The 23466-nt window shown below is 40.7% G+C and overlaps 1 protein-coding gene across 12 annotated transcripts in view; it reads right to left on the reverse strand.

Moving 5' to 3' along the window:
- The window catches only part of KIAA1217 (KIAA1217 ortholog), an 81976-nt gene that overhangs the window by 14797 nt on the left and 43713 nt on the right, over window positions 1-23466 (reverse strand). For 11 of the 12 annotated variants that reach the window (XM_040546236.1, XM_040546242.1, XM_040546240.1 and 8 more), the window contains 6 exons: window positions 22146-22306; window positions 15537-15712; window positions 7521-7651; window positions 7131-7278; window positions 4973-5468; window positions 4086-4266 (listed from right to left, as the gene is read on the reverse strand). In XM_040546236.1, coding sequence (XP_040402170.1) covers window positions 4086-4266; window positions 4973-5468; window positions 7131-7278; window positions 7521-7651; window positions 15537-15712; window positions 22146-22306 — 1293 coding nt within the window. The remainder of the gene's footprint in view (window positions 1-4085; window positions 4267-4972; window positions 5469-7130; window positions 7279-7520; window positions 7652-15536; window positions 15713-22145; window positions 22307-23466) is intronic. The other variant, XM_040546243.1, reaches the window with a different exon arrangement.

Here is a 23466-nt window from a genome sequence, read left to right on the forward strand (position 1 = left end):
AGAGGCTCTGAATGCAAGAACATGCAAGTTTTTCTCACACTTAGTAAGTCTGCATGCAAGATATGGAAGACACAAAGAAAAAATTATTTCATATTTGTGAGACTTCCATCTCCATCTTCAAAATGAGAAACAAGAAGGAGAAACTCAGCCAAGAGAAATGATCAATGGCACATGCACGGGTTCTCAAAAGCCAGTCCCACTCCCATTTGATTGTAATGGGGTGTGCTTACTGTCAATGTTACAACACTGGGCAAGGCATGAAACTTCAAAGCTGAATTTCTATTTTCTTTCATTTATTTCATTTCTCCAATCTAAGTGGGAAGGAAAAAATATATTTGAAGGAAAAAAAATGAGGAAAAACCTTATTCTAATATTTTTTTCTTTGGCTGAGCTCTTCTCCCATATTTATTAAAGAGGGATGAGCAAATGGATAAATACAGTTCACTGAGTCTGAGACTATGCATGATCAAAAATGCGGCTTTATGAAACCTTCCCTGGTGCCAAACAGCTCAGCACTTCTGTGAACAAAATGGGAGTCGTTCATCGCCAGCCATTTCATTGAACTGAAGAGTTCTTCAACAGGTACATCCAGACTAGAATTAGTTTCTCCCACTATGTAGCTTTCTACTTGCTCCAAAATATCCAATGTCTTTAAAAATAATCTTAAAATAATAATGCCTGCCTTGAGGCAGCCTTTTTAGTCAAGTAAGTAATGGAAGCTACTGATCACTCAGCACTTCTAAAAATCAGGGTGTTCTCACATGTGAAGGCGCAAAGGGAGATAAAGGAGCCCAATTTCTAATGTACGTTAGAGACAGTCCCCATAATTTTTGCTGAACAATCCTGACATCAAAGATGAGTTACAGTTACATTAAAGAAGTATTTACACAGTCATCTGCAAAACTGTGTGAAAAAAATGTGTGATTTAACTTTGTTTTGGGGTTTTTAAAGGAAAAAAAAAAGTTTTTTAGCTGTGTTCTGTGTGGAGAATTGCTGAGACAAGATATTCTGGTAATGTGATCTATCTGGGTTCTGCAGCAAAGCCAGCAAAGGACTGTGCTAATTTCTGTCCAAAATGTCTTCTGCATTATATTACTGGGGTAGGTGATCTCCCTTTTCTTATGTTGCCTAGTTTTTTAGTCTACATCAGATTGTAGCGTATTGAAATTTTCTTCTTGAATCATAGAAGACCTGGGTGGTATGTGAGACATTTAATCAGGTATTAAGGAAAAGTTTTTCAGTTCCTTTAAATTATTTACGTTACTATTACAGGATTCATTATGCACAACAGAAGGCAAATGCCTCAATCTCATCAACTTTCTCCCTAAATCTGCTGGCTACACACAGTGCAAAATGGTATACTAGAAGTGGATTAGTTAACTATGTGAGTTACAAAACATCTCTGCTGCTGTGTTCTGCACTTCTTAAAATGTCACAGCTCACTGCACCCATATGGTACATATTTTCGCTGACTTTTTCTATTTATGCCAAACATTACACAAGTTAATTGTATGGCTAGCCTGTAACCTCACTGAATGGTGACAGAATTCCAAAATTATTTTACGGGGTTCAACAGAATTTATTTTAAGCCTGTATGTTGAGAAACATCCAAGGAGCAACAACTTGTCAGTGTCAAAGGCACGCCAGAACAAAATGCTGATACCCAAAAGCTTGAATGCAGCATGAAGCTCTGGTCTCACAGCTCCAGGACACAGTGGAAGTAGAGAAGAGCAAGTGAAACTGCCTGGTGAGGGAGCAGTTGGCCTTGATGGAGGGATGAGAAAGGCTGCAAGTCTGCAGTTTGGAGCAGGGTAGGCTGGCACCTCCAGGATATGACTGAGGTTCATCCACTGCCTTCATGATTTTAAAAAAGGAATGCAGAAGTGTTGTTTGCCAAACTGCAAAATATGAGAACTGTGGGGAACTCGGTGATGCTGGTAGGAGATGAATGTAAAACAGATGAAGGAAAGCTCCTCTGCAGGATGGGAGTGAGCTCCTGGAGCTTGCTGTAGTGGGGAGGCAAATGGTTCTAAAAGGGATTAGAGGAATTGATGGATAAAAGGTCAAAAACATATCCATAATGGACATGAAAAGGAGCAGGTTGAAATATTCCCTTAAACATCTATTGGGGTGTTGGAGGTGTAGTATCAGTCTGCAGAAAGTGGCCAGGTTTCGGTGCTGCCCACAAAGAGCATCTTCTGTCGCCTCTGTCAGAGGCAGAGTACTGAGCTGGAAGGGACATTGCTATGACCAAACAGGGCATTTTCTAACATTTCTATATTTGTAAGTAGCTGGATAAGAATTTTGCAGCTGACACATGTTTAACAATACGATTGGCTGAGGCAGCTTCTTTGTTCCTTAAACTTTGAAGAAATTCACACGTGGATTTGTATGTTAAATTGTGAAAAAACAGGACTGGAAGGAAAACCAATAATCCTGCTATCACAAAGCATTATACCATTATACCTGCCTTCCACAAAGGAATATACCTACATAATCCTTGATCTATGTTAGCACAAACCAATTTCTCCAATGATGGGGTTCTGACGTCCTCCTCATTGCCTCATGCAGCCTTCTTCAATACTTCACTTTCCTTTCTACTATGAGGCTTTTCCTAATCCCTAACCTGGATCTTCCCGATTGCAATTGCCAACTTCTACTTCTGTCCTATCCACACAAAGCAAGTTGGTCTTTTCTTTTTTAAACAGATTTTTTATGTATTTAGAGATTGCTTTGTTCTTCCTCAGCCTTCTCTTCCTGATGCTACGCAAAACCAATTCTTTCTATTTTGTCCCCCACAGGCCACGTTTCCAGAGCTCTGGTCATCATCATCACTGTAATCTTGACTCCTTCCTATTTGTTCAGTTTTCCTTGAAGTCAAAACATTGAGTCTGGGGATTTCTATGCAAGACCTCACCAACTGCTGAGCAGATTCATGTGTCCTGTAGATACTCCTGTTCAATCAATTCATTATGATGATAGCTTTTTTTGCTAGGTGGTCACAGTCAGACTCACAGTTAAGTCACAGTTAAACTTGAAACTCGGTGTATCTATACCATAGCTGTGGGCAGACCGAATCCTTACTGCAAAAGTCACTTTCATTTATTCTTACATATCTATCCACTTCTCCAAGACAACTCAGTTATGTAGCATCATGGGTCTTTTTCAGACCTCTGAGGGATTCATCCAAAACACTGGTTGCATTTATAGTTTAAGATAGCAAGGACCACTAAGATCAAGCAGTCTGACTTCCCACATAACAGAGGTTTAAGGATTTTTTCAAGCAAGTCTTACATTTCTTTCTGAAAGGCTGCTCAGATAGAAGTTTTGGGAAAGACGCATTATTACTTAAAGATTTGAAGTGGCAAAGAATCCAATATGTTGATAATTAAATTAGCTTCAGTGATTAGTTACTCTGAATGTTAAAATTTGACACCTAATTTTTAATCTGGCTTTTTCCAGCTTCAGCTTCTGGAACGTGTCAGAACTTGTGCACAGTTAAAAGGCCTCCTTACCCTCAGAAACCTCAGGAATGTCTTGATTTTCTTTTGATAAGAATCGTCTAATATCGTCTTTTTTCTTTTTTCTTTTTTTTTTTTTCTTTTGATAAGAATCGTCTAATAAAAAGTGCTTCTTAAGTTTCTGACGGTAAGATCATTTGTGCTCAAAGTCGTTGTGGTTCTTTCCACAGCCCTCCGTAATGCTAAACTTTTAAGTGCAAAACTGAGCACAGTATACTAGATATAGCATAGCATACAGAAACTCTCATCTCTGTCAAAACCAAGGTGTATGCTTACTCTCCTGCTTATGAGGATCCTTCATCTCTATAGGACAAACTCACTCATTTGCAGTATGGGGAGATTTGTGTTCAGCTGGTAACCCACACTGGCATCTGCAAAATCACTGCTTTTGTGATACAATCCTTTATTCTTACAGCTGCACCTGCATTATTCCTCAGGGACTACTCACAGGTATGATCAAGATCACAGAAATCTTTAAGTTGAAAACATTTTAGAAAGTGGAAAAATAAATTATCTTTTCCAGATATGCAACTTCTTAGCACCATTTGCTCTAGCAAACCTCACCTGAGACTTCAGGTTTTTCCACTGTATCCCCTTTAGGGAGGACTGCTGGCTGGGGAGGCATCTCCAAGTTGGGAATTGATTTCATTATGTTGGCCTGGGCCTCTTCCAAGAGTTTTTCAAATTCCTTTCCATTATAGTGATCCAGGTTTTGTCTCTTCTCTTCCCATTTCTTTTCTGCTTTCTAGACAAAAACAGTAAAGGATCAGTTTACCTCTCTGATTTCTGTTGTGATCACTTTTTAAAAAATGCATGTGTAAACATCATAGGTCACCATGGATAGATTCTAGTCAGCAACTAGAGGGAAGATAATTGAACTGTAATTGAACAATAGTTCTGACTTCCATTGTGCTAGATGTGGCACAAACACAAGACAAACTGACAGTGGCCACTGCTCACTAAAAGAACAAAGGAAAAAATTAAATCTGGGTCGCTGGTTTACTGTATCACATGGTGATTAAAGTGCATGTCTGTAATAAGACATGAGGGTTCAGCTGTGGGTTTGCTCAGTACCTCTGTGTGAAACCACTGAAACTTCACACTCTTTCATCTTTACCTCTCCATAATAAGGAACATGCAGATTTAAAGAATGAATGAAATTCATCAATGCAAGTGTTGCCAAAGAATCATATGTTATTGTTCAAAAATAGGTAATTTCTTTATTTTTTTTTAAATAAAGTTTATTACAAAAACAGCTATTCATTTTGGTTACATGCTATTATATTGTTGCATTGAAAATCAGAGGGTATCTTCAGAAGTGCATGGTGTAGTTCGAGGTTAAGCATATAAATCCTCATAATGCATTTGAAAATCCCACCTTCAGTCTCAGGAGCGAGACTGGGAGCTCAGACCCAAAAAGACAACAACTGGGTGAGTAGAATACACCGTACCTCAATTGATACAGCTCTGTTTCTGGTACTTGCACTGTGAATTTCCTCAATGAAAAGACTTTGCATGGTGTTGCCATTGACCTGTGGTGATGGCATGCCTTGTGTGTGCTGGGATCCTATTGCTGGTTCCTGGGGGGGGGGCGGTGGGGTGGCCGAGAAGTGGCCGCTCACTGGCAGGCCTTCACTGTGGCTGGGTGCAGCAGGTGAGCCCTGGGCATGGTTGACCAAGGCTGATGAATGCTGAGACTGATGGATGACAACAGGAGAGCTCTGCACATGATGGACCGTCATTGTTGAGAAGGGGACGACTTCTGACTTGACTGAAGATACCTGGGACTCTGAGGTGACTGCTATGAGGTTTTGCTGTGCGTGTCCCTGGGTATGCTTGGGCTCCTCCTGGTTTTTCAGAGCTTCAGTTGCAGTGGCCTTTTCCATAGTGGAGTATTGCACAGCTTGGGAGGAATCCACACCCCTCAGCAGTCCTTCTGTAACATGTCTGCCCAGCCAAATTGAACACAACAGCATGGCACATGGTTAGGATCCAGGTGGGTCATGAGCAATATTTAACAACAAGCTTTTGCAAGGGAAAAGCTACAAAATACCAACTGTATCAAAAACATTAGAATGATGTTTTCTCTTCCTAATGCTGTCAGTTCTGTGATTTTAGTTTTCTCTAAGAGTCAGGGGCTCATGTTTTTTAAAGAGGCAACTCATAGTGGGATGTTTTTGCCTTTTAAAATGTTTACAAACCTTCATGAATGTATTGGCACTTTCCTTTTACCAAACCATGAGTTACAGTGGTTTGATTTTAGAGGAAGAATGGAAATCAGTTGACTTCTTTTTTTTTAACACAAAATGTAGATAAACAAATAATTCCTAGACTATTAGCACAGAAAACAGTAGCTACACAGAATCTGAAGTAGCAGTTTAACAAACTGCCGAAACAAAGCATTTAAGCAGTACTTCAGGAAGGCCTTATCTGTCAAGTTTGGGGTAGAATGAGGTAGGGATGCAGAGTCAACCATTTCTAAGAACTGGCTGTGAAATTGCTGAGCCTCAAAGCTTGGCTATCCATCAAATATCATCAGTTTTTCCAATACTAAAACAGAGTTTATGACACTTTCCAGGTAATTTGGCTGGGAAAAAACAACAACAACAACAACAAAAAACTTTTGGTAAAACTTCGGCTCATTGTTTATTTCCCAAACAGGATAAGGCAGGAAATAACTGTAGTCATTTTTAAGAAAAGGAAGCTAATACGAAAGGATATGGATGTTTGTCTACCTGGAAAAATAATTGATGGCTCTGAGAAGGCCTGTTACATAAACCATTTTGTCCCTCTGCCAGTATTGGCAAATTCATTTTATATATGCTCCAGAATATATGGGAACAGTGTCAACCCTACATTCCTTGGAACAATGGTAACATCAACACACTTATGACTTAGATTTGCTCGTAATGGAACTAAAATTTAGACCATGACCATTGACAGTTTGGCCTAATTCATTGAGTTTTAAGTAGGGATTAAATCCAATATCTATTGCCTCATATAATTCAGCAGTTGTCTGCTGCTGATATATTCTGACAAACATAGCTAAACACTGGCACTTAGTGGACACACATTTTATCTAATATTTCAACTTTCTCTAACTTATCTTGCATAAAAACTGAATAAAGAATTTGAATGGATACCCAATCATATTGAAAAATATTTACTTCTTACAGAAGGTTCTTTATCCACTTCAAACCTTTTCCTGTTATTTCTTACTGTTAGATTTTTGGGGATGCACATTTCAGTGTCAGAGAATATTTCTATTAACTTAGATTGCTGTAAATGCCTACAGCTAATTAACTCACATACGGGACTGGTGACACTCTGTAAGCTTTCTCGTCAAGGTACCTCCCAAATTTGGAAGTGTTCAGTTCAGAGGAAGCTACTTTCAATCATAAGCTCTGGACAACTGAGACTGTTGGTCAGAAGAGAACCACTGCACAAAGCACAGGAAAGGATAATCTGATTTTCCTTCAGAAGGCTCTAGAAAGAATCTATAAATTACTGCAAACAAGTTACATATCCCTACATTCCTTGGGGAGAGGGGGAGAACACAAACCCAAAATGCTTGAGGAAATTCGTTAGCTTGAAGAAAAAAAAATTCACCTCCTGAGCATTGTAAGGATATCTGTCATGCTGCGCACACGTTTCAATAAGCTGTCTAGCTTGTGTGGCTCTTCCTTTAGGAACCTCACAGCTTCTACCTCAATGCGGAGGATCGCACGCATTTTATTCTGCAATGTCGGGAACTCTCCTGCAAAGACAACAACTATGAGGCTCAAGAGGAAATCATAAAAGCCATGGGGAAAAACAGATGACAGGGTGAATGTTAAACAGTTGACTGTCAACCTCTTTTCAGAGGCCATGCAACAAGCCCTTTAATCCTGACTTGAAATATATTGGAAGTGAAAGTTTATGCCTTTAGATCAAAGGCAAAATTGTTTTCAGCCACTGTGGTCAAAAGAGAATAACTGAAAGGAAAAAGGATTTACATACCTTTAAGGGTGGCAACAGCTTCTCCCACTTGCCTCAAAAGAAAGGCTCCGTCTTCAACATCTTTCAGTGTCACTGTCTTGTTGGAGGCAGTGGAGTCTCTCTTCAGGTCCTCAACAAATCCCTCCAGCTCACTGGCAAAACAAAAAGTGAACGTGAAATGTAAATAGGACTTTTGCATTACAATAAAATATATGTAAATGAAGGGACTAAATCAGAAACCTCAGCTGTGGCATCTTTAAATCTGATACCACAGGATGAAAAAAACCAGCAGGGTAGCAGGAGGGGACATGAGGCTGCTGCACACTCATGCCCGCAGTACAGGACCAGGCTCGTAACCAGCCCCAGTCATTGATTTCTCTGATGCTGCAAATGTGCAGAGCAGCTGTGCTACAACGGGCAGATGGTGTGGTGAAACACATCCAGCAGCCAGCCCTCTGGGAATGCGAATCCTAGCAGAAGGGTACATAGATGTTATACCAGAACATCCAGTGCAGGTTTGCACCTTATATTTTCTCACTGCTAATAACATGCAAAAGAATGCACAACAGTGAAGTGACAGCCCAAAAAACTGGCACTCACGGCCCCTTGATGCAGGACTGTTTGTCTGCCCATCCGTTGTAGACAGGATACAGCGTCCTGTTTCCACAAATAGCCAGAATGAAACAACAAGTGTGCATTGTATGCAGCTCTTGGTCAGCGTTTGGATTAACAAATGAATCACAGAGGCTGGTTTCCAACGAGTGCTGTCCCATGCTTCCTCAGGCTTCACCTGGTGCTTCCTCAGCATCTTTCTTGATACCTTTTCCAGTACTTCCTTGCTTCACATAAATTTTCACAATCATTTACACACATTATTTTTTTTTGAGGGACACATTTTTTTTCCTTATAAGGTTGAGACCAGGTTGTTTTAGTTGGAATTTCCACCCAGAAAAAAATCTCTCAAAGAATCTCTATAAAACTACCAGCAGTGCATTATGCACAGCTAGACAAAAACAGAGCAAATACCTATGCGAATACCTCAGAAGAACCATCTCTTGAAAATATGTTCTAAAAGAAATCTGCCTCAATTAAGATACCAAATTCACTAACAGAAATATTCTGAAAGCAGTTTAATTGCATGTTAGAAAACAATGCAAAGCAAGCTCTGAGCTGACAGTCAGGTGCCATTTTAACCTAATTTGGGGCCTCATTTCTCGTGTCCACTCAGGTAGAAGTTTTGCAGCTGCTGTAAGGGAACAAAGGTATGGGCTGATTGCCTGGAAAGGGGTAGGGTAAGACTGCCTTCCACACCAAGCACGGGTCCTGCATTTCCACACATTTCTTTTGTGCCAGCACAGCCATGCAAATCCAGCAGAAAATTATCTTTTTCATTCAGGCCACTTCCTAGATCCGTCTCAATGGATAGGCGATATGAAGAGGAAAAGAGAGGAGTAGGTGGTCAGTAACAGGAAAAAAGCCATTGCAGCACCACTCTGCATTTAGGTCACTTAAAGGGGAAACACAGGCACACGGAACAATAAATGACAATACAGTAGTACTTCTGATGCACAGTGAAACAGAAATAGTATCAGGATCTGAACACTAAATGCATGCAGCACAGAATTCATTTCAATCCAAAGCCTAGGAACCTGAGAACCTGTCAAACAATTCTGAATTAAGAATCATGAGTTGCTTCTGAACAGATCACAAACATAAATGGGGTTAAGTGATGCTCCTCCCATTTTAAGACCACTTCTCCCAAAGACTCTGCCTTGAGAAATACAGCATAACCATTTCCACTAGCACAAGTGTACTTTCAGGAAACAATTTAAGGGACCACACGATGGCAGCAAGGCAACGTTAGTCGCCTTTCCAGTGGAAGAGGCTGCAATAACACAGGCATCCGCTGTCCCCGTGTCTGCCTCTGCTATAAAGAAGGGTGCAGATATAAACTGGGAAGGAGCTGGGAAAAGAGAGAGCTCTCCATCATTCACTGCAGTGCAAAGACTCCTGTCCTCCAGAACGATGCCCTGCAGTCATGTATCCTCCCCATCCTTTACACCCTGACAGCAGTGCTCAGGATGAGGAAGCGCTACTTTGGGATTCATAGGCTGAGCCCCTCTCCCCCCTTTTGTGGATTACAAGTGGAAAAGCAGCTTCTCAGATGTTTGCATCCACCAGGCAATGAAAAAGGCAAGGGGAGAAGGTTAAGTTTGTTCACAGGTGGAAAGAGAAATGAACCAAGAACAATACTAGGATGTTTTGGTAGGCTTATAAACTGAGGGAAATAAAGGGATAAAGGAAAGACTTCCAGCTAGAAGACAACGTCTTTCTTTCTGTTTTGTTCTCTGAGCAAAAATGGAAAGGATCACCACAAAAACCTTTAGTTCCATACAGTGATGCTATCAAACAAGACAACTGATCCTGAAATTGCTCAGGGGATACCATATTACGCTGCCTCAAGTTGCTAGCTACAAGAGAAAAGAAACTTCAGCCCTCAGGAGCCAAAGATTTAAACAGATGAAGCAGTCTCCAGTGTTTCTTTTATGTAACTGGGAAAACAACTTGGCTTTATAGATTTGTTTGAGCAAACCCAATTAACAAGACAGTCACCTTAAAGCAGTCTCAGAAGGCTAATACAAGATAAATGATTTTCCTGCAACTATGTTTTACAGAGAGAAGCTAAGACAAACTTTTATGCTGAGATCTTTCTTTAGGCAAAAAATAAAAATAAAAAAAATAATCAGAGGATCTGTCTCAGATTGCAGTATCAGTAGAGCAGGTTACAAAACAAACTGACAAAAAGAACGGCAACAAGTCACCCAGACCAGATGGTATTTGCCCTGGAGTTCAACAGCAACTCAAGGATGAAACAGTTGAACTATTAGTGCTAAGCATCTAACTTCTTGATTAAAATTGCTTTGGCACCAGAGTAGTGGAAAGTGTCACAGATGATAAAAATAACTTTTTAAAAAGGAGGTGGGGCCATCCAAGGATCTGTACTCTGGTGAGACCGACATCCAGACCAGTGTAATTGATAGATACCATAACAAAGAATAAACAATAAAGAAACAGCGGACCCAGGGATAAATATATTGTGTTAATGTGACTTGTGTAAAGAGAAAGTCTCTCAAATCCAGATGGTGCTTTGAAGGAAACAGCAAAAGTATGTGGAAAAACTACAGCCCAAAAGGTTTTCAGCTAGATATCTAAGTAAAAGCTCTTAAGAAAGAAAAGTTGCCGCAGGACAAGAGGGAAAATTCTCTCATGGATAAAGTAATGGAAGTAAAGAGAAGGGATCAATGAACAGCTTATTCAATGAATGGAGTTTGCTGGTGGGTTCCATAGGGATCTGTGATAGGGCTGGTGCTTTTCAACTTATCATAAATGATTTAGAAAAGAGGATGAACAGTATAGTCAAAAAATCTCCAAAGAATATTAAATTATTCAGGGGAATGAAAATGAAAGCTGACTGCAGACGGCTGCAGATGGACCTTCTGAATCTAATTGACCAGGAAGAAAACCAAACATTGAAGTAAATCCTAATAAATATAAAGTAATTCTCATGAGATGAGGAACAAACAAACAAACCACTATCACCACCCAAAAAAAAATAATAATATCAAACTAAACCCAACTACCTCCCAAAGTTTTTATACATAATCGTGAACTTTGAACTGCTAATCAGTCCTCATAAGTGCGATGTTGGGTTTGGAATGGAAAGCTCAGGTGGAACATGAGGACAGGAGGACCATCACCATGCCACTGCATGAAATCATGGCATGCCCACATCAGGTACAGCCTGTGCAGGGCTCTCCTCTCTCCCCATCCCCATCTCACAGATGTACTCTAGAGTTAGAAAGGGCACAGAAAAAGATAACAGGATGAGGAAATGTATAGAATAGCTTCTACATGAGAAGTAACTGTGCAAACCAGCACTTTTCAGGCTGGAAAAGACATGATCAAGGTAAGGGGGTGGGGAGAGTTCGTAACATCATGACTAGCATGGAGTTGGTGAATATTCTGCTTTGCATAATTCAGGAGTTTGGGGGTTTTGACAGATGGGAGATTAAAAAAAAAAAAAAAAACTTAAAAAAGAGATTTGTTACTCTATAGAATTCCTTGAATCTGAAAGCTGTAAACAGCAAAAATTAGATAAATTTAAAAAATGCTCAAGTTCATGAAAGGTAAACAATCCATGTAGAGCTTTTGGATATGAGATGCCATCTCTGACTTGAAAGCCCCCTGAGGTACAAGTCACTGAAAACAAGGAGATACACTCTGAGCGTGTTGCCAGTTTCTTGTATTTCTTCCCAAGTATGTGGTACTAGTGGCTATCTGAGCACAGCTATTCTTACAAAAATGTCTGATTTTTTTTTAACAATAATATAAATTATAAGTTACTAGAGAACCTATGAGGCAGTTCAAAGATGACTGTAATTTAAATACTCCGCTTTAAAAAAAACACTTCTATTAAAGTGCTTATAATAATCTACAACATAATAAACTACTAATAACTATAAAATGTTCCTCATTATATAAATACTTGATTACTCAATATGTCATATTGTCACAATTTGCCCTTGGTCTGGTAGATTTTAAGGCTAGTATCTGCAACCCAGGAAGTATAATATATGATATTTCTAATGCTGGCTGAAAAGACTGGATAGAAAAATACCTAATTAGTTAATTCTGAGTGTATGTTTCACTGTTACACATATGTATGAACACTTTAACAGGGTTCCTTGGTTTTCTTTAGATAACCCTGTAATCCTGCTGCAACTGACACACATGGACACATTTCTGTAGGCATCATCATGAATAGCTGCAGAACAGAAAGCTTGCTCTGAAGTGTGCATTGACAGCTCTGATGTTTACAGCACGAAACCGGCAATTTATTTATTTATTTATTTATTTTAATTTCCCAATTATAAGTTTCAGAATTGCAAAAACCAGGGCTTTTAAAGCTGAGATTTAAAGAGAGTGAAAGATCTTTCCTTTTATTTCTTTAGATGGAGCTGAAGTTCATACTACAGAACGCTAAATACACTTTTGTAAGTATTGCAAAAGTCCTTAAACTCCGTCTTGCATGAACCCAGTCTACTGATTTAGTCCTATGATGCAGAAAAGGTTAAGAGGGCAACAGTTGAAAGACTAAAAAAAAAAAATTCCCCCCCCTGTTGCTTTCCATTTGTTTATATATCTGCAGGGAGATTAGCTTAACTGAAAGCACCTATATAGAACATTAATCTTTTCCTGAATACTGTCAGTGACATTCAGTGTGTAATTTTGTGATATATGCTCTTCATTTTTAACAGTCATCAGCTGTTGAACTTAAGGCATTGCCATCAGATGTGCTTTTTCTTTCAGGCTCTGATCCTGCAAGCATGTAAACACATGACAAAGAACTCTCATTGGACACAACCGAAGAAAAATAATTTTATCATTTAATACTTGTTTCTAACATACCTCTAAAAAGGTTGAACTAACATTTATAACTTATGAATGATTTAAGACAGTTTCCTGTAAAATTAGCAAATGAACAATACTTTCCCATTCAATGTTTCTTAGCTGCAAAGTAAATTGGCAGAGGATAACAGACACTTGCTTTATGAGGACACTGCCCTTTGATAACTGAGCTGAGCACAGAAGCAGCAGAAACTCTGTAAACACTGATAAAACAGAACCCTATTGCAATCAGAGTGGTATCCTAAATGAACAGCTGTAACAACCAACACCATTGCACTTGACCTCACTCAGTATCCTTTTTACGAGGCAATGCTATAAACAACTATCACACAAATGGTTCTTTCCACAGAGAGCAAACAATCTAGAAACTAAGCAATGAGATACACATGGATAAAGTGATGAACAGGAGAGTAATTACTGGAGACTAGAACACAATGTTAACACTACAAACCAGCTGAGCAGATTATAGACACCAGCATGGACTATTACTGCACACTCAACTTTTCTTCACAGAAAGCATATACATCAGAAACATTCTGCCCTGTCTTTACAGATGCACCGTGTTTATTACAAATCTTATTCAAATGACAACACATTGATCAACAGGAAAGATTTACTTTCCTCGGCTGTCAATAACTGTACTCCTGTGGTTCTTTTCTCCTAATTTTCAACGAAAAGCTGACTATAAAGCTTCTCTGCGTTATGGGGCAATTCTTCAGGTGTGAACTAAATGCAGGAATAAGAAATAATTAATTATATAGCATCCTACTTATGTGAGCATTAGAACTAGTAAAACTGTTTGTTGATTTCAGCTCATTTTGTCTCCTACCGACTCCAAATATGGAATAAAACAAACAACTGGATCCCACCAGTCACGGTAGGCCAAAGTTTTGGGAAAAAAAAGTCTTACAAAAAGTCTTTACACACCCACAGACACACACACACAAGGCACTTTTTAACTGCAGTTTAGTGTATGGAATCCCAGTAAGTAAGTCTTGGAGGGATACTGGCACTGCTGATTGCAATTAAACTTCAATACCTTATTTATGAGATTCCCCCGCCTCTACCATGCAATAGCTGAAGCACTTAATAATGAAATCTGGCTTTCATACTTAAAGCTCCGAGGGTGGTTATCAGTGGTGCAAAGTCTAGTTGGATGCCAGAAAATAGTGGCATACCCCAGTTGTCAATAAAGCGTCCAGTCCTGTTTAACATCTCCATTTATGAGCTGGATGATGGGGCACAGTGTACCCTCAGCAAGTTTGCAGATGACACAAAACTGTGAGGAATGGCTGATGTGCCAGAGGGTCGTGCTGCTATCCAGAGGGACGTGGACAGGGTCAAGAAATGGGCAGATGGGAACCTCATGAATTTTAACACGGAGAAGTGCAAAGTCCTGCACCTGGTGAGGAACAGCCCCAGGCACCAGGACATGCTGGGGGCCACCCAGCAGGTAAGCAGCCTAGCAGACAAAGGACCTGGGTGTCTTAGTGAACACTAAGTTGAACATGAGCCAGCAACGTGCCCTTGTTGCAGAGAAGGCTAATGGTATCCTGGGCTTTATCAGACAAAGTATTACCAGCAAGAGAGGTGATTCTTACCCTCTACTCAGCATCGGTAAGGCTGCACCTCAAGTACCGTGTCCAGTTCTGTGTCCCTTGTACACGACAAACATGGACATACTGGAGAGAGTACAACAAAGGACCACAAAGATGATGAAGGGACTGGAGAGTCTTTCCTGTGAGAGAAGGCTGAGAGAGCTGGGACTGTACAGCCTACAAAAAAGAAAGCTCAAGGGGGATTTTTTCAATGTGTACAAATACCTGAAAGGAGGGTGCAAAGAAGGTAGAGCTAGGCTCTTTTCAGCGGTGACCAGTGACAGGACAAGAGGCAATGGGCACCAGCTGAAGCACTTGAGTTTCTATCTAAACATCACACAACACTTCTTCACTATGTGAGTGACAGAGCACTGGCACAGGTTGCCCAGAGAGGCTGCAGAGTCTCCCTCCTTGGAGATACTCAAAAGCTGTCTGGACATGGTCTTGGGCAACCAGATGTAGGTGGCCCTGAGCAGGGAGGTTGAACCAGACAACCTCCAGAGGTCCCTTCCAACTTCAAATATTCTGTGAAAACTAATCTCATTACCGTCTTTTGAATCCATTTGTTCTTAATAAAATTCCTCTCTCCTTCCCTAAAATATAATGTGTAAATCTGAAGAGGAAAGCTAGGGTAGATGGAGTCTTTCAGAAGAAGGACGTGGTCATGTGTCTTACAGTCATCTGTTTCCTTACAGCACACTTCTGAAGTGGCTGAAACTCTTCATACTGGTAGGACATGTCCAGCAGGCTGCACTACAAAGGACTCCCAGTCAGGGGCCAATGCTTTTTAGAACACAGACACAGTTTTACAGCCAATATCAGTACAAGGAAACATAGCTACAAGAGCATGCACAGGTTCTGTTTCACTGAAGACAGTGGTGAAAACTAACACCCTATGGAATAAAAAAAAAAAAAAAAAAAAAAAAAAGGCCAGTCAAAAGCAACAAATTCTAAGAGTTTCTCAACCCACCATAATTTCTTTACAATCCTCTCTTCCTCGTTGAGGTATTTCTGCCTTTCTTGTTCCACCAGGTTGCGCTGTCGCTGCACAGGATCTTCAAGCCTCTTCACTGTTTCAATCATTTTGCCATTGATTTCCAGCTCTGCTTTCTTCACCATTGCCCTCAGCATCTCCTGGTTCTGCAGCTGTTGCACAAAAGAAATCAACTTCAATTTTTCCCGCTTGACTGACATCCCTGGCAACAGAATACATTGCAGAGCTCAGAAATAAGTTGGGATAAACAGCCCCACAGCTAGAGAGACTTTTTACCTTCTCCTTTCCCTCTTTAACTTTACCTATAGACATTATTCCATGAGAAAGTGTTGGAGGTGAGAAAAGCCCACATTTGTTTAACTTCTAATGTGTATACCTAACTTCCTGTTGTCAGCTGATGAACAAAAGATGTTGGGTTCAATACATCACTTTCAGTGCATAACTTCTGCAGAGATTGTGGCCCCTGTATAATGCTCAGTCCACCATGAATCAAGTATTAATCACGCCTCATGACAATGCCCAAAGCCTGACTTCCACTTTGCGCATCTCTCTTATTTTTATACACTGTATTGCCCATACATGCCTAGTGGATAATTGCACATATTAATGTCAGAGCTGGAACATACCATTACTCTCAGAATGGAATATTTCAGTCTTTCAAGGGCAGAGGAAGGACTGTGCCATCCAGTGTGTTTTGGTGACAGACATGCTCATCTGTGATATAAAACACCTTCCTCACCCATCCAAACCACCTTTTAAAATATGGTAATTTTCTGGAAACCGGACATGTAAGATTCACACCTTCTTTCTCAAGAGATCTACTATTTGTGCATTCCTAGCCTCATATCTGAAGTGTTAATTTTTTTACCGATATTAAGTTTGCAGAACAAAATTCAGGTAAGAAAACAAGTTCACATAAAGTGATCAGTGGGGCTCCATCTAGTCACAACTTCAGGATATAAGCAAAAAGAACACAACTCTGTCAGCCTAGCAGCAATCTCATACCGTAAGATTTTTTAAAACACCTTGGGAAACTCAGTTCCATTTTTAGAACTAGCAATCAAACCTTCAGCTGTCTTCTAAACATCCAGGCTTAACAGCCAAACTGCTTTCAACATAAGAAGTAAAAACACTGCCTAATAGGAAGAATCACAAAAATGGCTTACATACAAGACAGCGTAAGGCAACAAGACTTCTTTTGAAGTTGATTTAAGAGAATTTCTGGGAATCAGAGAAAAAAAAGCAAAAGCCTTTGCCAGGTTGTTCTTACCCAATCAGTACAGGAATTAGAGGAACAAACTCAATTTTCTCCTCCTGACTGTTCAGAAATTGTGCCTGACTCTGCCAATGACACAACTCTCCAGTGACACAGCTGTGATGAGAGGGAGGGTAACACTTCACTGAAAGTGTTCAGGGGGGTCTGGGCTGTGACAAGCAGGAGGTGTTAGCTCAAAACTCAGCTCAACATAAGTGTAAGCAGTGAGGGAAAAAAATGAAGCTGGAAAACATTTGAAACAGCACAGATTTATAAACATTGTCAGCTGCTTTATACCAGACTGGATTCTTCTGAAGACAGTGCATATGTGTATTTTTCCCCACTATGGGATTAATGTTTGGATTTGATAAATTAAAATCTCTGACAGTGAGACCAGCACAGCTGAGACACATGTCTCTTTCATTGTGGCAAGAAGGAAAACATAAATGAATGAATAAATGAGGGAATGAGCATGTACCACTTCAGTCATATATTTTATTCACAGCTCTTTAACGAGCAGGGAAATTTGAAAAAGGGAAGTGACTTGGAAAAGGTGAAATGACTTATCTGAGGTCAGGAAGAAGGGCCAGCATGCCTTAAGCCTCGGGTGTCCAGAATTTCAGTCCTCTATGTTCCTCAGCTGTGTGACTCCCAGCATGCCAAAATGGGGTTTGTGTGCTTTTGTGTGCGTCTGTGTACAACGGCAAACACGCTGGTTTATTATGAGAGTATATGTTTATTATAGTGACATCTACAGCTAAGGTGCTTGACCAGCATTAGAAAATTTCAGCTTTAAAGGTTCATCCATTTCTGATAACAAGATTAGGGAATAAAAATATAACTCATAAATATTTCAAAAAGCTACTATGTTTAGGACTCCCTAACCTCAGTCCTTGGAGTGAGCTCTTGAAGTTTGGGAATGACTCATCTTGGTATCAAAGAGTTTTTGCCATTTCTATGAAAATTCACCCAACACCTAGCTAGTTGTGGCAAAACTAGGTTTCTTCTTATTTGGAGAACAGGGACAAAAGGTGAGGAGGGAGAGGTACAGATGGGTGCAGGGAGAAAAAGAAGGAACCAAGGGGAACCAGTAACCAAGGGGTTAAGCAGGGCAGAGTCACCAGCCAGAGGACAACATAAGGCAAAGTGAGCAGGAGCAGAGGGGAAGAGCTGTGTGAGGAGAGGAGGCAGTCTTGGGCCACTACAGCATATTTCCCTCCACACTCTGGAACTAAACTTGATTCCTATCTTTCTGCTGCCAGCAGGTATCAGATCTGAGACTCCCTAAGTGTACACGCCTTGCGTCCCTCAGACCACCTCTGCCAGTTACTCCATCACCTCAAGCGGAAGACATTTTATGGATCTGCCAGAGTTATTCTGATTCAGGAGAGCACAACCTTTTGTAATTCACATTTGCTTGAAAACAAGACAAATAAATAATTCTAGATACTCACACCTTTGTTAAAACAGTGTTCAAGTTTCAAAGTCAAATGCAAGTCAAGGTAAGGAAATGCAATGCAGGTTTTCCTCTCACCTCTCACCACCAAACAAAAATCTCTTGCTAATTAATGTGGCTTATAAGTGCAAGCAGAAAATAAAATAATAATAATATGCTTTTTAGAACTCTAGCAACTTCTCCTACGTTCATTACCCCTGTCTCTAACACCCATCATCACCAGTCTCCCCAGACCCCTACGTTGTCCCTCTTCTCCAGCAGCTGCTCCAGCCATTATCTATCACTGTTCTCTCACAAGTACCCCAGCGCTGCCTCTGGCACCCACTTTGAAAACAACCTGATAACCAGTCGAGTTCACTTTAAACCAATTATTATTTGTGATACAGGTAACTGGAAAACCAGCTATTAGTTCGTAACCCTGCTCCTCACTAGGAGACAAGCACGTCCTGTCCAGCAGGAGCATCCCAGGCCATGATGGGAGAGGCTTCTGGGCCACCAAGTTCCCCGTACGCCACTGCACAAACCCACCACCAGGGATTGCCTGCCTGCAGCTCAGGATCTCTGCAGAATCTAATTACCTAATTCCTAATGTTTGTTACCATACGTAGATTAAATCTTGTCTCACCAATTCTATAACGCAGTTCAGAACATAATTGAATTTCTAATTCAAAGTTACACTTGTGAGACTATTTGAGTATCATGTACCATTTATGACAGTATTATTATTGCATTTTCTATCCTTTCGGCGGCACTCATTTTCCTGCAAGTAATAAATTTACCGAGGGAAAAGCTTGCATGCATACACATATCTAAAGCTGAACCTTAATCAGATCTAACTGCTTCCCCTGAAAACGTGTTCGGTTAAAGAAAGGCAGGAACAGGAAAAAGTTTCAATGTACAAATCAGCTAATGATAATACACCATGAACACGTGGTATAAGGTTTCTTTTCAAACCTGTCACTATGGGAGTGCAGAGTGAACTACCCCACTGTACTCATCACGTGCTCCAGTCTGACCAACAACAAAAACATACAGAACACAGGCTGAGTTATTGCCTATCTCTGGTAATGAGGAGAACTCCACGGTACCATGAAACTAGGCTTCCTTCAACATCTCTGAAAATCTGAGCTTTTAAGGAAGTTGGGAGAGGGCTGGCAAGAAGGGTATCTAACCTCTTACAACATCCGTGATGCAAATGTCTTTATTTCAAGAATCTCTGGTTAAAATCCAACCACGGAGTAAAACAGACCGGCCTTTTGGTTGCATCTGCTAACATATACATTTAACTGGTGTGTGAATCAATTCATCTGGATGGATTCCTGCTGGATACATTTTAAAAAGAGGATTTTGCCAGAACAGACAAAGCCTACATGAATGAATGGGTCTTTTCCATCATGTGTTTCTCTGGTTCTATAAAACAAATGAGTAAGAATTTACAGTGATATCATCAATTCAAAATTGAACCACAGACAATATTAAATATAGTTTTATGTCCTGTTCTTGTTACTTGGTTATCCTGCCAAGTTCTGTGCCTGTGCAATCATCTTTTTCAGTTCTCTGGAAGTGTTTCTTTTAGTCTGTCACCATAAGAAAAATTCACACAAAAAGGAACAAACTGACTGACGATCCAGGAGAAACAGAGAAACTGAACAATATGAAGTACTGTCACACATACTATGCACGCAACCTGGAAAAACAGAAAAATACATTTCCCTGTTACTTAGAATTATTTTACAAAAAATGGAGCACATTTTTTTACCATCAGAAGTGTGATATTTCTACATTCTTTAGCTTAAAACAGTACTTATTAACACTACTACCACTTCCTGCCTTATAAGCTGTGAACTCTTTTTCAAAATATTTCCACCCTTTCAGGAAAGTCATGACATTAAATGCACTCTCATACTTGGGTATATATATAACGCCCAAGTTTCCCTTAAGCTACAGGTTCTTCCATCCAACTCTCACAAATCTGCCCATGTCATACTGGCACAGTGCTATCATGTATTTGCTATCATTTCTGAAATAAGGGAAGTTAGCCAGATTTAATGAGCCCACTCTGGATAGCTCCTCTTTTTTCCTTATCAAGACTTCCTTGGCAGCAACGATTTGTGCAGATGGTACAAGTTTCTTCACCTAATGCTGTATCTGATCAAAAGCAAGGATCCTGCCCCAGGCAGGGCTGTGGAGACAAGCTGCAGCTGGGGAAATGCTACCTCCTTGGCAAGCAGGCCCTGCGAGAAAGATACATTCACTGCCTCCAGCGCTGCACTTGCAACCTCCATTCCAATTTGCAAGGCCACATACTAAGCACAGCTGGTGGCCAGATCACAGGAGTTTGCCAAGAGCTGCATTTGGCACATGGGGTTACAGAAGGACAGAAGGGCTGCAGCGGCTCGCAGCACAAACGTGCAGGAATACCCTCTTATACATAACATGCCAGGGCAGAGACCCTAAGGCAGTCAGTTTTACTGAAAAGTAAAAGCATGGGTGCTGTATCACATGCAGAGGTCACCTGCTTGACACAACTGTTTGCTCCAAACACATTCTATCATCTCTTTGTTACCAGCAAGCTGAGCACAGGACCTTGTCACAGCACCTTCAGTCTCCACCGCATTTTCTTTACTCTGATGTTTACTTTCTGCTCCCTTGCCCTGTTGCTGGTTCATAATTCAATTCCCTTTAGTTAAGGAAGTGAAGGCAAAATGTGGTCTAAATCCTGATTCATATTGTCTTTATTCTACTCTAAAATTAATCAGCAAATCAAAGGAGTCTGACACAGTGCTGTTCTCGTATTCAAAACCTCCCTGGCACTAACAGCAGTAGCTGCAGCCCTACAATACCAAACATGCAATGTCTCTTTCCAGATAAGGAGGACTGGCAGAGTACTGAAGTTTTCCCTGCTGCCCACTTTGTCTTACAAGAAATTGTTTTACCTCTTCTTACACCTTCTGAGGCAATACACAGTGCTTTTCAGTTTCCAATTAATTGAAGGGCTGAAGACTTTTACAGCTGCATATGCTTACTTTCAGGGTGCCTGAGATGAGCAGCATATATTTACATTGGTAACCTGACTGTGTATGTCAACAGAACATTTTGGTTAACTCTTCATTGTTCTTATTGTTTCTTGCAGCTTCTGAGGTGTTGATGTGTGTTAAGAAGGTGCTGGTAAAGTGTGAATGTACGTTGGGTGCATCAAACCTTTGCAGTAACTTTTGAAATCATCCTTTCCACTTGCTGCTCAAGCTGGCTATTCTTCTGGATTCTATAAATACAGGCCTCAAATGCTGGCTTAATGCATATCTACTGATCCTCAGCTGCATTTCAGTTTCCTTACATCAAAGTTGTTTATTCAGGAACTTAAAAACTGTCTCAACTATAAACAGTATGGAGCAGGAACATGGCTCTTCCAACATGTTTATACAGCATATAGCATAGCAGGGTCCAAACTAATCACAGACTTGATATTACTGTAACATAAATACTGCTTTAATGTCTAGAGCCATTCAACTAAGCTAGAAATTAAGTTATTTCTCCATATCTGAGCAGCACTAGTTAAATTGAGCTAATTCTTGTATCTCTAGGACTATGCAAGTGGTATGTGCTAGAGCAGCATATGCTTTTGTATGTGTGATAATTGTGTCTCTCCTTTTCTATATAACTCTGCTACTTAGAATCACGTACAAAAGGTGAGAGGAAGAGAGGGAGAGGGAGGGGGAGGGGGAGGGGGAGAGGGAGAGGGAGAGGGAGAGGGAGAGGGAGAGGGAGAGGGAGAGGGAGAGGGAGAGGGAGAGGGAGAGGGAGGGAGGGAGGGAGGATGAGGGAGAGCGTTTCCCGACAACCCAATTTCCTACCATTTCTCAGGTAAGCGTACCTGTAGTTGCTTCATCTGATGCAGCTGCAGCCGCAGATCTGACACGTTGCGTTTCATACCATGCAGGCTTACTTGCATCGATGAGGCACCGGCAGGGTGATGGATGATGGCTGACTCCACTGTTGCCAACGCGTTCTTCCCCCCAGATACGTTAGCAGCGCCTGCAAGTAAGCAGCAGCACAGGTTGAGCTCACCAGCAGAGGAGGTGCAAACACGGTCCTTCCTCTTCACACCGAATTCATGTCCACTTCACACGGATGGACAAGAAAAGAAAACTATGGTTGCCAGTGCTCAGGGCAGTGGCATCTCCCCATCCGATGTAATTGGAGAGACTGTATAATATCAGAGTGTGTCTGTGCTGGAACCTCAGCCATATCAGAGCACTGCCTTACCACAAGACTGCTTCCTACCACATGTAGTGGAGATAGGAAAATTAGCTATAACTGCACATTACACAAAACAGCAGCAAATCAAATCGGTGCTGAAAGTAGCTTTGGGATCGTCTTCTCAGGAGCCATCTGGGAGCAAGTTCATTCAAATTCACAGGACTCCTGAACTGCATATGTGTTGATTAATTCAGTCAAACTGCCAAGTGTGGGGGAAAGGTTTCTACAGAGAATCTTACTTTGCTGCTTAAAGTATGATTGTGTTATTTCTATCAGCTGTGTCCAACAGCTACGAGAAGAGAAGATAAATGAAATAACGGTCATTTATTTAGGACTGTGTTTACAAGGGAGTACAGCATAAAACAAGTAAGTGAGCTGAGTCATCACAAGACTTTCTTCATTAAGTAATGCTGTTCTTCCACACAGCATCAATATTAAGGTTGTTCTTTTCAGTCTCAAGTACCTGGGAAAAAGCTTTATTTACAGGGTACAGTCAAATCCCAGTTCATCAACTAGTAGTCATACTACAGCTGACTGATGGCAATTCACACTTAAACACCCATATTCTTCAAACTGTCTTTTTAATGTGACCTTTCCCCTCCCCTCTGCCAACAGGCAAAATGACAGGAGGATGCACTCCAGTTTCCAAGCCCAGCACTATGTAGCCCTCCACAGCTTTCTGATCACAGTGTCAGATCCACCTCAAGCTCATATGACAGTGTGGCTGCAGCTCCCCAGATTACTGCACTGTGTCATCCCCCTATCACTTTCTTCTTTCTCTATGAGATTAAAATCAAACATCTGAGGAAACTGAAAATAACTGGTCAATGGATGTATGTGCACAAGGACTTTGGTCATCATTTGTTCCCACAGGCACACATCCTATCAAGTTCGATGAAATCAAATGTAGCGTTGCAAACTTTTTTTTTGCCTGT

The sequence above is a fragment of the Cygnus olor genome, chromosome 2 (genome assembly GCF_009769625.2).
Source record: "Cygnus olor isolate bCygOlo1 chromosome 2, bCygOlo1.pri.v2, whole genome shotgun sequence".
Classification (NCBI taxonomy): Eukaryota; Metazoa; Chordata; class Aves; order Anseriformes; family Anatidae; genus Cygnus; species Cygnus olor.